The 14,913-nt window shown below is 39.7% G+C and overlaps 1 protein-coding gene across 1 annotated transcript in view; it reads left to right on the top strand.

Moving 5' to 3' along the window:
* Positions 1-14,913, top strand: part of INTS4 (integrator complex subunit 4) — a 127,479-nt gene that overhangs the window by 102,992 nt on the left and 9,574 nt on the right. The window contains exons 15-20 of the mRNA XM_037734977.1: positions 371-512; positions 4,271-4,351; positions 6,161-6,291; positions 9,803-9,862; positions 12,196-12,355; positions 12,577-12,720. Coding sequence (XP_037590905.1) covers positions 371-512; positions 4,271-4,351; positions 6,161-6,291; positions 9,803-9,862; positions 12,196-12,355; positions 12,577-12,720 — 718 coding nt within the window. The remainder of the gene's footprint in view (positions 1-370; positions 513-4,270; positions 4,352-6,160; positions 6,292-9,802; positions 9,863-12,195; positions 12,356-12,576; positions 12,721-14,913) is intronic.

The following is a 14,913-nucleotide window of genomic DNA, read 5'->3' on the forward strand; positions in this document are numbered from 1 at the left end:
AAAAAAAAAAAAAAAAAAAAAAAAAAAAAAAAAAAATTTATGACCAGTGGCCAGACATGGTGGCTCACGCCTGTAACCTTAGCACTTTGGGAGGCTGAGACGGGCAGATCACCTGAGGTCAGGAGTTTGAGACCAGCCTGGTCAATATGGTGAAACCTCATCTCTACTAAAAATACAAAAAATTAGTTGGGCGTGGTGGCAGGCGCCTATAATCCCAGCTACAAGTTGAGGCAGGAAAATCACTTGAACTCGAGAGGCAGAGGTTGCAGTGAGTGACAGTGTGAGACTCTGTCTCAAAAAAAGAAAAAAATTATGACCAGTTTACTAGTTATAAAATGGTAAAATGCTTTTGACATGATCTTTATGTTAGTGGCATTATCGTTATCCTATGTTTGGCTTCGGGTTTTATTTACCATAGGGATCTGCAAAGACTTGGAGAACTTCAGTCCGAATTGGCAGGAGTAGCTGATTTCTCTGCCACGTACCTTCGCTGTCAACTACTTCTTATCAAGGTTGGTTTGCATCCATTCTGTTTATGATTGTGATGCAAAACAGCACCTTTGTGGATCTAGCAGTGTGTGAGATCATAAGTTGCAAAACTTACCGTCTTAATGCAGCCACTTGACAATGGAGAAATTATGTATTCTGCAGTGTGATTACATTTGTCTCTAATGAAATATTAACTAATAGAAATTTGAATTTGTAAATTTTGGGAGAATTCTTTTATCATAATATAATTAGAGCAGATTGGATAATCATTTTAGTTAGAATGCCAAGGATTGTAAATGTTTTGTATAATTTGATTAGCAAAGGAATTGTATAAAGTTTTAGATGTTATCTTAAAATGCTCATTTCAAGGCCGGGTGTGGTGGCTCACACCTGTAATCTTAGCACTTTGAGAGGCCAAAGCTGGAGGATCGCTTGATCCCAAGAGTTTGAGACCAGCCTGGGCAACATAATGATACCTCATCTCTATGAGAAAATTAAAAAATAGCTTGGTGTGGCGATACATTCCTATAACCCCAGCTACTTGGGAGGCTGAATTGGGAGGACTACTTGAGCCTAGGAGGTCAAGGCTGCAGTGAGATTGCATTTCAGCCTGGGTGACAGAGCAAGATCCTGTCTTAAAACAAAAAAAGCTCATTGCTCTTTATTATAGTTAAAAGGTTAATTTCATTGCTCTTAAAAGGACCAACTTGCTAGCATTTCATACTCAGTAGTCAGGTATGTACAGAATTGGTACCCAAGAATCTATTTAGTTTTGCTGAGTTAGAACAATTAAATGAATTCAGTATCTTTTTGCTTCTGTAGCAGAATTTTATTATAAATTTTGGCACAGAATTTAGGAGAGCCCTTTTCACTTGACAAACCTTTATCTTGACCCTAGTTCAAAATGTTCTTTGTTTTTAAAGTAATTAATGATATTTGATTAAAGTCAGAATAAATAGGGGAGTCAAAAGTTATTTTCTACTCTGTGAACTTGTGTTAACTGTTATACTTACAGTTGTACAGGTGTGTGTATTTATGTAAAGGTGGGTATGTATGCTTAGTATTTAAATGGTCCTTGTTAGATTAGATATATTCTTTCTAATATATATATCTGTGTAATAACTACCACAAGCAAGTCATAGAACATTTTTGTCACTCCAAGAAGTTCCTTCATGCCCCTTTGCAAAGTTATTTGGCTTTTCCAAGTCTCTGTGAAACCCTAGGAATTCAAGGAGGTCTTGGAAAAAAATCTACTTTTCTATAGTAGCAGAATATGGGTGAGTAAAGAGAAGCGATTACTTCTAAAAAGAACACGTAATTGTTGGTTATTCAATGACAAGAAGTGACAGCGTAGGTAAGGGACTCAGAGCCAGAACCCAAGGCAAGTGTGTTTAATAATAGGAAAAAAGCTAAATAAATTGTGGCACAGCTACCTAGCAGTATATTCTATAGGCAGTAATGATCTTTACAAAGAATTATACAACAACATGACAAAATACTTAGGTTGTAATGTTATGTACCCAAAAGAAGGGGAGCCAATCATAATCCCAAAAGACAGCCCAGAACATCATGCTCCCAAACTGTTGAAATTCCAAAAGATCAAAATCCCTAAAGTCTGAAATCCCAAAAACCACAGCCTGGAAAAGATCAAAATCCCCAAAATACAATTATGGAAAAAATAATTTAAAAAATTTAAAGGCCAGGTGTGGTAGCTCATGCCTGTAATTCCAGCACTTTGGGAGGCCAGGGCGGGCAGATCACGAGGTCAGGAGATTAAGACCATCCTGGCCAATGTGGTGAAACCCCATCTCTACTAAAAATACAAAAAAATTAGCTGGGCATGGTGGCACACACCTGTAGTCCCAGCTACTTGGGAGGCTGAGTCAGGAGAATTGCTTGAACCCAGAAGGTGGAGATTGCAGTGAGCTGAGATTGCACCACTGCACTACGGCCTGGGCGACAGTGCAAGACTCTGTCTCAAAAAAAAAAAATAAATGAACAAATAAAAAATTTAAAGACATTTATTTATGTTTTTAAGGAGGAATTTATTTGAGAAACATAAAAACACAACAATATATACCACCTTATAAAACAGACAATGATAACACACATTTTTGCAGGCATAAACATTCAGGTTACTAATGACAGTTGGGTGGGTATAACAGTTATGGGCATATGAACCATATTTATAAAGAAATTGGTCATAAGGGGAAAGGTATAAATGCGTATCACTATGGTTTTTTGTTTTTTTTTTTCCACTATGGTTGTTAATTGTATATACACAGCTTTTTAACTGTGGTCATCTGAAATACTGTGCCCAACAACCTTAAGTCTTTTGACAAGATTGATCAAAACCATGATGGGTCACCACTGCATATGCAGTCACCCAAAGAGCTGAGATCTCAAGAAATTTCATCTTTTACAAATGTAGATATATGTAAAAGATATCTCTTTATTGAGGAAGTGACGTTTTATGTACACACTCAATGCTTATACACAGTCAGTATTGTGTTGATGCACTTTCATGGAGTCAAATTTCTGATATCCAAGCAGCAGAACCCAGAGAATCCATTTTGCCATTTTGTCTTTTTTTTTTTCTTTGAGACAGAGCCTCACTCTGTTACCCAGGCTGGAATGCAGTGGCGTGATCTCAGCTCACTGCTGCAATCTCTTCTTCGGTTCAATCGATTCTCCTGTCTCAGCCTCCCAAGTAGCTGGAATTACAGGCGTGCACCACCACACCTGGCTAATTTTTGTATTTTTAGTAGAGACAGGGTTTTGCCCTGTTAGTCAGGCTGATCTGGAACTCCTGACCTCAGGTGATCGACCCACCTCAGCCTCCCAAAGTGCTGGGATTACAGGCATGAGCCATTTTGCCCTGCCCATTTTGTCTTTTGTATTTGTTCCCTCCTGGCCACTGGCTGATTGGATGGTACCTGCCAACACTGAGGGCAGATGGTCTCCGTCTAGTATACTCAGATTTACACACTAACCTCTGGAAATACCCTCACAGACACACCCTGACTGTGTAAAACAAAATAATGTTTTACCAGGTTTCTGGTATTCCTTAATCTAGTCAATTTGATACCTAAAATTAGGTCCGTAAGTTCACCCCGTGTCAACTTGGCACTCAAACGCATCTCCTTAAGCCATACTTAATTTCCAAATAAATTACAAGGTAATAGTTATGCAAGAGATGAGGTCATGTGGATGGATAGGTGAGGAGAGAGATGAAAGGTAAGATTGTGGCTCTTAGTGATGTTTTAAATGTAGAGTGATTGAAAGACGGAGAAATCTAGGAATGTTGCCTGATTTTTAGTTGAATATATTTGTAAAGTGTTTGGGGGCAGGTGTTATTCATAACATAATGAGCATAGGGGAAAGGAAAAAAGAACCACAGTCAAGGAAGAAGGATCTAGGTGGTTCAGGTTAGCCCAGTGGCTCTGGGAACAAGGAGTGCCTAGAGCCCAGAAGCTGGCTTGTCGGCACATTCTGGTGAAGGATTCATGGCTCCTGTACTCTGCTTCCAGAAGCACTGATCTGGGACACAGGGCCTTTGGGCTAGAAATTGGATCAAATGGGCAGGAATTCATTTAGCCCAAACCATTGGTCTCATCTCTCTCCATAACAGATACAGCTTATTGGGTTAAAAGAATAAGATTAATTGAGAAGAAGTCCTGTTCATGGTAGACTTTCAAAGGAAAACAAAAATGTAAATCCCAGATGATATGCCAGTCTTTGTGACCTCTATGTTCTGTTCCCTCCTGATTTGTCTAAGTAGGCCTTGCAGGAAAAGTTGTGGAATGTGGCAGCGCCTTTGTATTTGAAGCAGAGTGATTTGGCCTCAGCAGCAGCTAAACAGGTAAGCTATTCAGACCTTCCTTTCAAATAGGTCTCTGTCCAGGAATTGTCCAGTCCAAGGCAGAGCCAGAGGCCTTCCTATAGCTCTATACCTTTGTGTGGCCTCCCTCATTTTAGGCTATGACAGAAGTTAGTGATATGAGAAGGAGCATAACTGGGGGACACAGCACTCACTTTGGAGTCAGGGGACCTGGGTTCAAGTCCCAGATCTGCCTCAGATTTGCTGAGTGACATTGAGCAAGTTACTTAACTTCCCTGGATTTTTCCTCTTCTATAAAATATGGCAGTTGGGCCAGACATGGTGGCTCACTCATGTAATCCCAGCACTCTGGGAGACTGAGGCGGGCACATTACTTGAAGTGAGGAGTTTGAGACCAGCCTGGCCAACATGGTGAAACCCTGTCTCTACCATCATGAATCTTTTATCTGAAAATGTAGCTGAACTCAATTAAGATTGTTTATATCTTTAGCCTGTACCATCACTTCAGTGCTAAAAGGTCCTTACATTTCTGGGAAGTTCATTAAGCAGGCTTTAAATTTTTTGCCTATAGTTTATTTCCTTTCAGCTTTGAGTAGTTCCCTTTTGCATCTAAGTATTGAGACTTGGTGATCTCTTGCAGGTCAAGTCTTCCAAATAGGAAGTCTGTAAATGACCCAGGAGGAAGCTAATGATGATGACAGTGATTGTTACAGTTCACTAAATAATTTCAAGTCTGTTAGCTTAATTACCCCTCATAATAATCTCATTTGATAGGAATAAGTACTAATTCTATTTTAGAGATGAGGCAGTTAAAGCTCAGCAAGGTTAAATTCATAGAGCTATAGGTAATACAATCAGGACTGGAGACCAGATCTTCTGATACCCAGAATCTGTTTTCTACTACAGTACTGACTCTTGTCTGATCCAGACTCTCTCTCAGACCTGGTATGTGGCTTATTGTAGAAGAGTAGAATTTAATGACTAGAACCCAGTAATTGAGCCACACTGGAAAGATGGAACCAGGGAGCAATAATTTGGAAGGAAAAGAGGAAAGAAGTTACCATTGCTGTATATCACAGATACTGTGATAAGCATCTTGCATGCCCCATTTGATACTTTAAACTTCATGATGTTGGTGCTATTTCTTCCCCGTTTACAGAAAGGGATTGAGACATTCATGTAATTTAATTTGTCTCATTGCCAGTTATAAGAGAGTCTGGAGTCGTTTCTCTAACCCCAGAGTGTTCACAGAGAGGCAAGCACAGAAGGGAAAGAGAAGAATCGTTTTTATGAAAGTAGCTTATTTGGATAAAGCTGAGCAAGATCGGGAACTTGATCTGGGGTCATAGACAATGTTTTCTTGCACTTATTTCCTTCCCAAACTCTCTCAGACCAAGCCCACAGAACAGTCTATCAGGATAACTAACATATGGTTAATAGTTCCTGATGTTTAATTCTTGAGGATTTCCTGGGGATTGGGTTTCCATGTATAATATATATTAATTTGTTCCCATGGCAGAGTAAGTTTAGTTTAGGGTAACAAGCAGTGCTTTCAGTGCTTTGCAGTTTGCTTAAGTGATTAAATTTTCTTATCTTCGCATCATCAACTAAGATGATTTTATTACCAGGTCAGTCTTCTTTTTAAATAGGCAAAATAATTTATTCGTTCTTCACAAGGCATACTATACTAATTTCTTTCAACACTTAAAAGCATAGGGATGTAAAATCTCAGTTCAGAGTTTCACCTAAGGTTATTTAACAGTAGAAATCTATGCTGCTCTCAAGTAAGACTGATACTTTTATTGATTATTAATTACCTTTTCTTTATAGATTATGGAAGAGACCTACAAAATGGAGTTCATGTACAGTGGTGTGGAGAATAAGCAGGTGGTGATTATACATCACATGAGGCTACAGGCCAAAGCTTTGCAACTTATAGTAACAGCACGAACTACACGAGGGTAAGATGTGGGATTGGCCAAAAGATGTGGCATGTTCCTTTCAAAGATGCTTCAAATGCATTCAGACATCACACCAAAGTTAATGATAAGTAAAATGAGATTTAGAAAAGACTAGCTAAGGAATGTGTGATCTATTTTTTTTTTCAGATATTACAAATTCTTTTGTTGCATCAGATTTGTTGGAAATCCAATTGTGTCTCTCCCTTGCTAAAAACCCTCTGGTGACTCTCCATTGCATATAGCACAACACAGGACTTTATCTGGCAAAAAGGACATTTTGTATCCTCCTACTTGATAGATTTCCTTACGAATTTAGTGCCGGGGACCAATTTTTCTGTTCTGAAGGGACTAATAATCTTTTTCTCAGGCAGTAAGGATAAATTAGAGGATATACTGGGAAGTCAGACTATTTTATTCAAATCCTGTCTTTTTTACTTACTAGTTGTTTGGTTATGAACAGGTTTTTAAACCTTTTTGTACCTTGTTTCCCTGTTCAAAATGAAAATGAAGACAACATCTATCTTATGGCATTCCTGTGAAGAATAAATGAGAGAATACATGTAAAAACACTTAGCATGGTACTTGATACGTAATAAGAGTTCAGTGTAAGACTGTAAAGCTGTAAGACTTTCAGATAACTGGAACTGCCACATTTCATGGATTTCAAGATGCACATATTATTGTAAGTTCACTGAAATCAAATATTTTGATGGGGTGCCATAGTGTTTTTTGTTTCTTACTATTTCATAAAATAAAGGTGCATCTTAAGAATGATGGCATCATAGATTTGATACAAAAAAGTACTTAGGTGACTCACTGCCAGCTCGCAGAAATGTTTGATGCTCAGTCCAGTAGCTATGTCAACAAAAATGTGGCATAGAGATATAAATATGAATGTTTAAACACTGAAGCATACTAGGTCAGAAAGAACATCCTGAGAAATAAAATATTTTATTTCTTCACTTATCTTGATAGTGACTTTATAAAGTCAGGGAGTGATTTGATCTTAAAGATATATATAATCATTTAACAAATGTTTAATTCCTACTATGTGCCAGTTATAATTGAAATAAACAAAGATGTGTGTGATGGCATCTATATTTTTTTTTTAAAAAAAGATCGTGCCATTGCACTCCAACTTGGGCAACAGAGCAGGACCCCATCTCTCAATAATAATTTGAAAGTTTGTTTCAGTTGATAATGTTTTTATAATGTAGCTTATATTTTTATAAGTTTATAACTACATAATCTTTATAAGGTTATAAATACATAGTCCTTATATATACTTTTTATTTTTAATTTTTTATATAAAATATTTTTTATTTTTAAAAATAATAGAGACATGGTTTCACTATGTTGCTCAGGCCGGTCTTGAATTTCTGAGCTCAAAGATCCTCCCACCTCAGCTTCCCAAAGTGCTAGGATTACAGGCGTGAGCCATCACTTATAATCTTTATAAGTTTAGTTCCAACTTTGCTACCACTGTTCTTTATGTATCACAGTTGCTTTTTAAATTCCTTGGCTCTCATACATAAATGGAATTCTTTTCCAATATTTTTATATTGCTATGGTGCCTTTATTTATTTTATTGGGAATGCTCCCAAATCAGAATAGGTTAATAGAGACTCCCTGTTATGTTCCCTTTTAGTATTTAATGTTATAGTTGAATGTCTTCTGTGAGTCTCGTTCTCTTCCCTACAGCTTATTTTTCATGCTCAAACCTTTAAAAATTTCTTTCTCTCTTTAATTTCACCAGGATATGTCTAGATATGTGTTTTCTTTCAATATTCTTGCTGATCTTTGGTGGCAGTTTGAAGTATCAACTGTTTTTAGCTCAGGGATTTTTTTCCTCCATTATTTCTTTACTTACTTCTTCTATACACTAGTCTCGCATACTGGATGTTGGATTTTCTTGATCTATTTTTCCTATACCTTTTATTTTGTAATTTCATTTTCTTTGTCTTTCTATTCTATATTCTGAGTAAATTCCTTAATATGCTCTTTTAGTTTATCATTTCAGTTTACAATGTTGTTGATTCCACTGTTCATGGATTATTGAGTTTGATTTCATTATATGTTTTATTTCCAAGTGTGCTTCGCTACTATTTTTTTCTTTTTTTTTTTCCTGCTATATAGCTTCTAATCTCATCTGCTGGTTTTGTAGCAGTTTGTCAGTGCAGTAGGTTTAAATCCTGTTAACTCTCACGGAGGTTACTGATTAGCATTTAAAAAAAAATTTTTTTTAAGTTTAGTTAACTTTTTAGGTATGTTTCTTGGAGCCCTTATAGTGTCAACATTAATAGGCTATACCACTATGGAAAAAATGATCTCTGAGTAAATTGCATGTAGACCAGAAGGAAATATAAATGGTTTCCAGATGCAGATACAATGGCTATGGGCTTCACTGAGTACAGTGATTCTTGAAACTGGATAGATCATTTGTCGGGTCCCTGGAAGCTATGCCTATGGAGTTGTTTCAAGAGATATTAGCAGGCCAGGTATGGTGGCCCATGTCTGTAATCCCAACACTTTAGGAGGTTGAGGTAGGAGGACTGCTTGAGCCCAGGAGTTTGAGACCAGCCTGGATAATACAGTGAGACCACCACCTCTACAAAAAATTTAAGAAGTTTATCTTGGCATAGTGGTGTATTCTTATAGTCCCGGCTACTCAGACAGGGTTTCACCGTGTTGATCAGGATGGTCTCGATCTCTTGACCGCGTGATCCACCTGCCTCAGCTCCCAAAGTGCTGGGATTACAGGCTTGAGCCACTGCGCCCGGCAATAACTTTTTACTGAAATGAAATGTTCTCAAGTACTGTGAGGCCAAAGAAATCAAGATAGAGAAGAAGGAGCATCGTCTGTGTTTGTGGGCAAAGTAGTAACAAAACTTTGTCCCCTCCTGCTACTCAGGAGGCCAGGATGGGAGGATTGCTTGAGCTCAGGAGGTTGAGGCTGTAGTGAGCCATGATAACACCACTGCACTCCAGCCTAGGTGACAGAGTGAGACCCTGTTTCTAAACAAACAACAAAAAAAGAGATATTAGCACCTATGGTGCATGAGGCATCTCAGCTAGTATGGCCTCTACACCTACCTGATTTAGAGCTCATCTCCTTGCACATGAGCTGTCAGTGTTGGGATTAAAGCTCCCAGGTAGATGTATGGACTGTTGTAAGGACTCCTGCAGAATGGGAACTTGACACTGTAGTGCCTGCATGCTATGCTTCTCTCCTGTATTCATAGTGAGTCTAGTGCCAAGTGTAGCCTGTGATAGTCTGATTTTTAATGTTCTTTGAGCTTAATGGGCACTGCAGTAGTTTAATCAGGTCTTGGGATCCTGACAGGTATTACCCCCAGGTCCATTAGGAGTCCTCTCTTACTTTTAGAGATCATTTTTATAGTGTAATATGCCAATTTTCCTTTAATTTAGGCTCAGGTTTCTGGGACTTTTGGTCCTCACTTCTCAGTTTGAAGATTTCACAAGCAAATTATTTTACATTTCTTTTCTACAGACTTGACCCCTTATTTGGGATGTGTGAAAAATTTTTACAGGAAGTGGACTTTTTTCAGAGGTAAGTATTTTATATCTCTTCTGGCTTATTAAATCTTGGTTCCACAGAGAATAGCACGGGCAGGCAATAGGAGCAATCAGAAATCACATTCCTCAGTTTAGCCTGTGCAGCCAAGCTATCATCTCTGGCCATGTGCCCTAATTTGTTTTTTTTCCTTAATGTTATAGAAACTTCTTTGAAGTTACAGCTTCAAAACTAAACCTACCAGGAATCACTTGGATTTAGCACTTAGCTAGAGCCATAAAAAGACAAGTAATATGAAGAAAACTTGTAAATACGTTTGTTGAAAAAAATCATTAGCCATCTGTTTTTTTCACCACTGTTTGCTTACACTGCTCTTTATTATTTTTTTTGATTTTTATTTTTTTTGAGAAGGAGTCTCACTCTGTCGCCCATGCTGGAGTGCAGTGGTGTGATCTTGGCTCACTGCAACCTCCGTCCGCTGGGTTCAAGTGACTCTCCTGCCTCAACCTCCCAAGAAGTTGGGACTACAGGTGCTTGCCACCACCCCCAGCTAATTTTTGTATTTTTAGTATAGACGGGGTTTCATCATGTTGGTCAGGCGGTTCTCGAACTCTTTGACTTCAAGTGACCTGCCTGCCTCAGCCTCCCAAAGTGCTGGAATTACAGGCATGAGCCATTACTGTGTCTGACCTCATTATTATTTTTAGAGACAGTGTCTTACTCGGTCACCCAGGCTGGAGTGCAGTGGCGAAATCAGAGCTCACTGCACCCTTGAACTCCTGGGCTAAAGCTATCTTCCCACCTCAGACTCCTGAGTAACAGGCATGTGCCAACACGCCTGGGTAATTTTTAATATTTTTTTTTTAGAGATGGGGTCTTGCTGTGTTGCTTAGGCTAGTCTTGAATCCCTGGCTTCAAGACATCCTCCTGCCTCTGCCTTCCAAAGTATTGGGATTATAGGTCTGAACCACTGTGCCAGGCCCACACTGTTGTTACACTTGCATATTTCTCTAAAATATGCAAACAATTGTTCTGCAATTCTGCAGGTAAATTTTATCTTGTAGAATACATATATTTTTTCAGAGTTGTATATGGAATGAATTGGTTAACAGCACATGCAGTAGTTGAATGGAAAGCCTGATGAAGAAATAGGAGCCCAGGGAATGACCAGACCTGTGGTATGCAGCCAAATTATACTGGGAGAAGACAGAGGATCTTAAAGCACTGATGAAGTCTGTTTCATTTCTTCCACTCATTGTCTCTGCCTTCATGAAGTTCACCAAACCTGAGGATTTTTTTTTTTTCAAACCTGAGGATTTTATGACTCTGTACTTGTCATTTGGGTGATGATGGCTTCTTAAAGGGCTGAGTTGCAGCACTACCTTCACCAGCAGGTAATGCTCTCTAGCAAATGGTACAGTCTAGCTTGGTCTTTTAAAATTCTAGTTTGGAGGCCTGGCACAGTGGCTCATGCCTGTAATCCCAGCACTTTGGGAGGCCGAGGTGGGTGGATCAGGAAGTCAGGAGTTTGAGACTAGCCTGGCCAACATAGTGAAACCCCATCTCCACTAAAAAATGCAAAAAATTAGCTGGGCATGGCAGTGGGCACCTGTAATCCCAGCTACTCAGGAAGCTGAGGTAGGAGAATCACTTGAGGTAGAGGTCCCTGTGAGCTGAGATCATGCCATTGCATTCCAGCCTGGGCAATAGCGTAAGACTCCGTCTCAAAAAAAAAAAAAAGTCCTAGATTTGAATCTGAAATAAGTTCATGCCTTACTTTTGACTTTAGATTCTTTAAGGTAGAGAGTCTGTTTTTGCACAGTTGGATTAAAGAGTTTTTTTGGGAAGATGACAGCTCTGAATCCCCAAAGTACTTTGTCTGTTGTTCCTAATTCATCCTTTGAGTTTCTGCACAGATACTGCCTCCTCATTGAGATATCTTTTGTCTGTCCCCTTGCACAAGGCAGAAGTTGGATCAGTCCAAGCCAGGAGTAACTTTCTTTTCTGAGCCTTGGTACAGCATCATCCTCTCTGAGTTTCAGTGTTTCTGCCACTTCGTATTTGTTAAAATAATTAATGAGTCTATAGTATGAAAATAAAAATTCTAATAATGCATAGGATTGCTGGGAGTTAAATAAGATCATGTAACATACTGAAGATTATGTCTGGCACATAATGGTTATGAGTAAACAGCGGCATTTCTTTTGTGATCATGTGACTTAGGCATAATGATATAGGTCTGTCTTGATCATGAACTGCAAACTCCTCTCACTTCATCGTTCCTTCTGCTTCGTAGTTGGGCTGGGGCCCAGCCTGTGGTGAATGAGTGCACAGTTGAATGAGTAAATTGCTTCTGTTTGTTCCTCTAGGTATTTCATCACTGATTTGCCGCACTTGCAGGACAGCTTTGTGGACAAACTTCTTGACCTTATGCCCCGACTCATGACATCCAAACCTGCAGAAGTGGTCAAAATTCTACAGACCACGCTGCGGCAGAGTGCCTTCCTGCATCTCCCACTTCCAGAGCAGGTCAGGGTCTATTTGGCCCCTATAGGCCAAATCTGTCCAGACAGTCAAAAATCTTCACCTTGGTGATCTTCTTTGACCAATGGAGTAACTGGGTTAGGCTCTTTTCTGAGTGGCTCCCACATGCCCACTTATTAGATAAGAAGAGAGAAGATCAAAGATTGTGTTTTTTTATCCAGGAATGACCTGACTTTAGAATCATGGTATTTTCTTCTTGCTTACAGATCCACAAAGCCTCAGCCACCATCATCGAGCCAGCAGGCGAGTCAGACAACCCTTTGCGGTTTACATCCGGGTTAGTGGTGGCCCTGGATGTTGATGCAACCCTGGAACATGTGCAGGACCCTCAGAACACTGTGAAGGTCCAGGTCTGTCGGGTTTGGGTCCTCTTGGAGCTTTGGTCCTCATGGACCTTGTATTGAAGTATTTAATGTCGGCACTCCTGTAGTCTCTACCTGAAGGACAGAAACTGAGACAGGAGAAGAAATGGGCCTCTGTGGGAAAGAATCTAGGCTTAAATCTCAACTACTGCTGAGGCTGGTTTGGAGCAAGTTACTTACAACTCTCAGTTTCAGATTCTGCAACTGACAAATAGGAGGAGTTGACATTGAGAAGAAATAATGCATTTAAAGCCCCCAGCACCCAGTAAGCATTCATTAAATGATAAGACCTTTTCTAACCTTACAATGTGATGCTAAGACTGGGTCTTTTGTTGCAGAAAACTAATGAACAAGTTATTTTCAGGCTGTGAGTCAGTCAACTGACAGATAAAATTTATGGTTGGGAAAAGGTGATCACTAGGAAATATTCTTTCCCAAGTTAGATAATAGAGACATGTGAGAAATGTAGCAGAGACTAAACAATTCAGACAGTGCAGTTAAGCCCTACAAAGAGTACTACCCCTTCATTCATCCATCTGTCCATTCATTCATCTTCCTTCCATTCATCTATGCAATTGTGCTTACTCTATTGCACATGCTAAGTGCCGTGGTTGCCAAGGTTAATATGTCACAGTTCTTGTTCTCGGGGTGCCTGCAGTTTCATTGAGAGACATACAAATGGGCAGGCAATTATAAAACAGAGTTTAGCCGGGCGCGGTGGCTCACGCCTGTAATCCCAGCACTTAGGAAGGCCGAGGCGGGTGGATCACGAGGTCAAGAGATCGAGACCATCCTGGTCAACACGGTGAAACCCCGTCTCTACTAAAAATACAAAAAATTAGCTGGGCATGGTGGCGCGTGCCTGTAATCCCAGCTACTCAGGAGGCTGGGGCAGGAGAATTGCCTGAACCCAGGAGGCGGAGGTTGCGGTGAGCCGAGATCGCGCCATTGCACTCCAGCCTGGGTAACAAGAGCGAAACTCCGTCTCAAAAAAAAAAAAAAAAAAAAACAGAGTTTGGTGGGTAGATATGCACAGGATAAGTTCAGAGTACTCAATTTGGAGTGTGGTGGAGGCTCAGGAAGGAAAGGAGAAGGGTATAAGGGGGTATTCTGGGCCAAAGAGATATAAGTCAAAGCAGGGATGCAAGTACTGGCAGGAAGTACAATAAGGGGACAGAAAATTAGTCTGGAGCAGGCCGGGAAGGCTTCCTGGAGGAGGTAAGGATGAATCAGGCCTTGAAGATAATGCTTTTTGGCTATGGTGACAGTAGAGGAATGGGTCTTCTGGCTTCCCAGCAGGAATTATTATAAATTATGAAATCTGCAAAGAACTAGTTCTGAGCTAGCTGTGAAGTCATATTGCAGTATTTTTTTTTTTTTCACATTAGTGGTAGTTCACCTTCACTGCACTTTAGGATTACTCATAAAGCATTAAAAACAGGTGAATAGGTCTCAGCCTACATCAATTAAATCAAAATTCTGAGAGTAGGGTCCATGGACACTAGTGTTTATTTTAAGAGCTCATAGGTGACTCTAATGTGTAGTCAGTGATGCCAGCAGAACTACTGTTTTATGTTGTCCCTGAAAAAAACTTCATTGACCAATTGAGCATAAAGAAGATTGCAGGCAGGTTATTTAAGGGTCGTCTCCTAGACTGTCTCCTAAAAAACCCCCTTCAAAGCACCTCTACCACATGCAGGGCCAAACCTTTTAGATACCTTATAGGTAGAGGGACAGGAAACTCACTGCCCCATTGTGGGACAGGTCCAGTGGTTCGAAAGTGCCATGCAGTCCAGTCACCACACGCTGAATCATTCCTCTGTTTCAGGCATTACTTCAGGTGCTGGATAGAGATATAGTAGTAAACATGCCCCAGAGATGACACTGAGATTACATTCTCCATTAAAATACTGTATATCTGTTCTTTAAAGCAGGCCCTGCAGAACTCTATTCGTTAACATGTTCGTAAGCCTAATCTAGGTTACTGTATTCTATCTGATGATAATTCATACTGGTCATTTCCTTCTGCTGAGCTACTTGGGCCACAGATTTCTAAGCTCCACTTTTGTGGTAGACAAATGAAAGAAGGCTTCCAGCAACCATTTCACAGAGGAGTCAAGGCCTTTCACCAAGGACAGTTTTGCTGAGAATGGGGGAGCTTTTTTTTTTTTTTTTTTTTTT

This window comes from Cebus imitator, unplaced genomic scaffold (genome assembly GCF_001604975.1).
Source record: "Cebus imitator isolate Cc_AM_T3 unplaced genomic scaffold, Cebus_imitator-1.0 Scaffold698, whole genome shotgun sequence".
Classification (NCBI taxonomy): Eukaryota; Metazoa; Chordata; class Mammalia; order Primates; family Cebidae; genus Cebus; species Cebus imitator.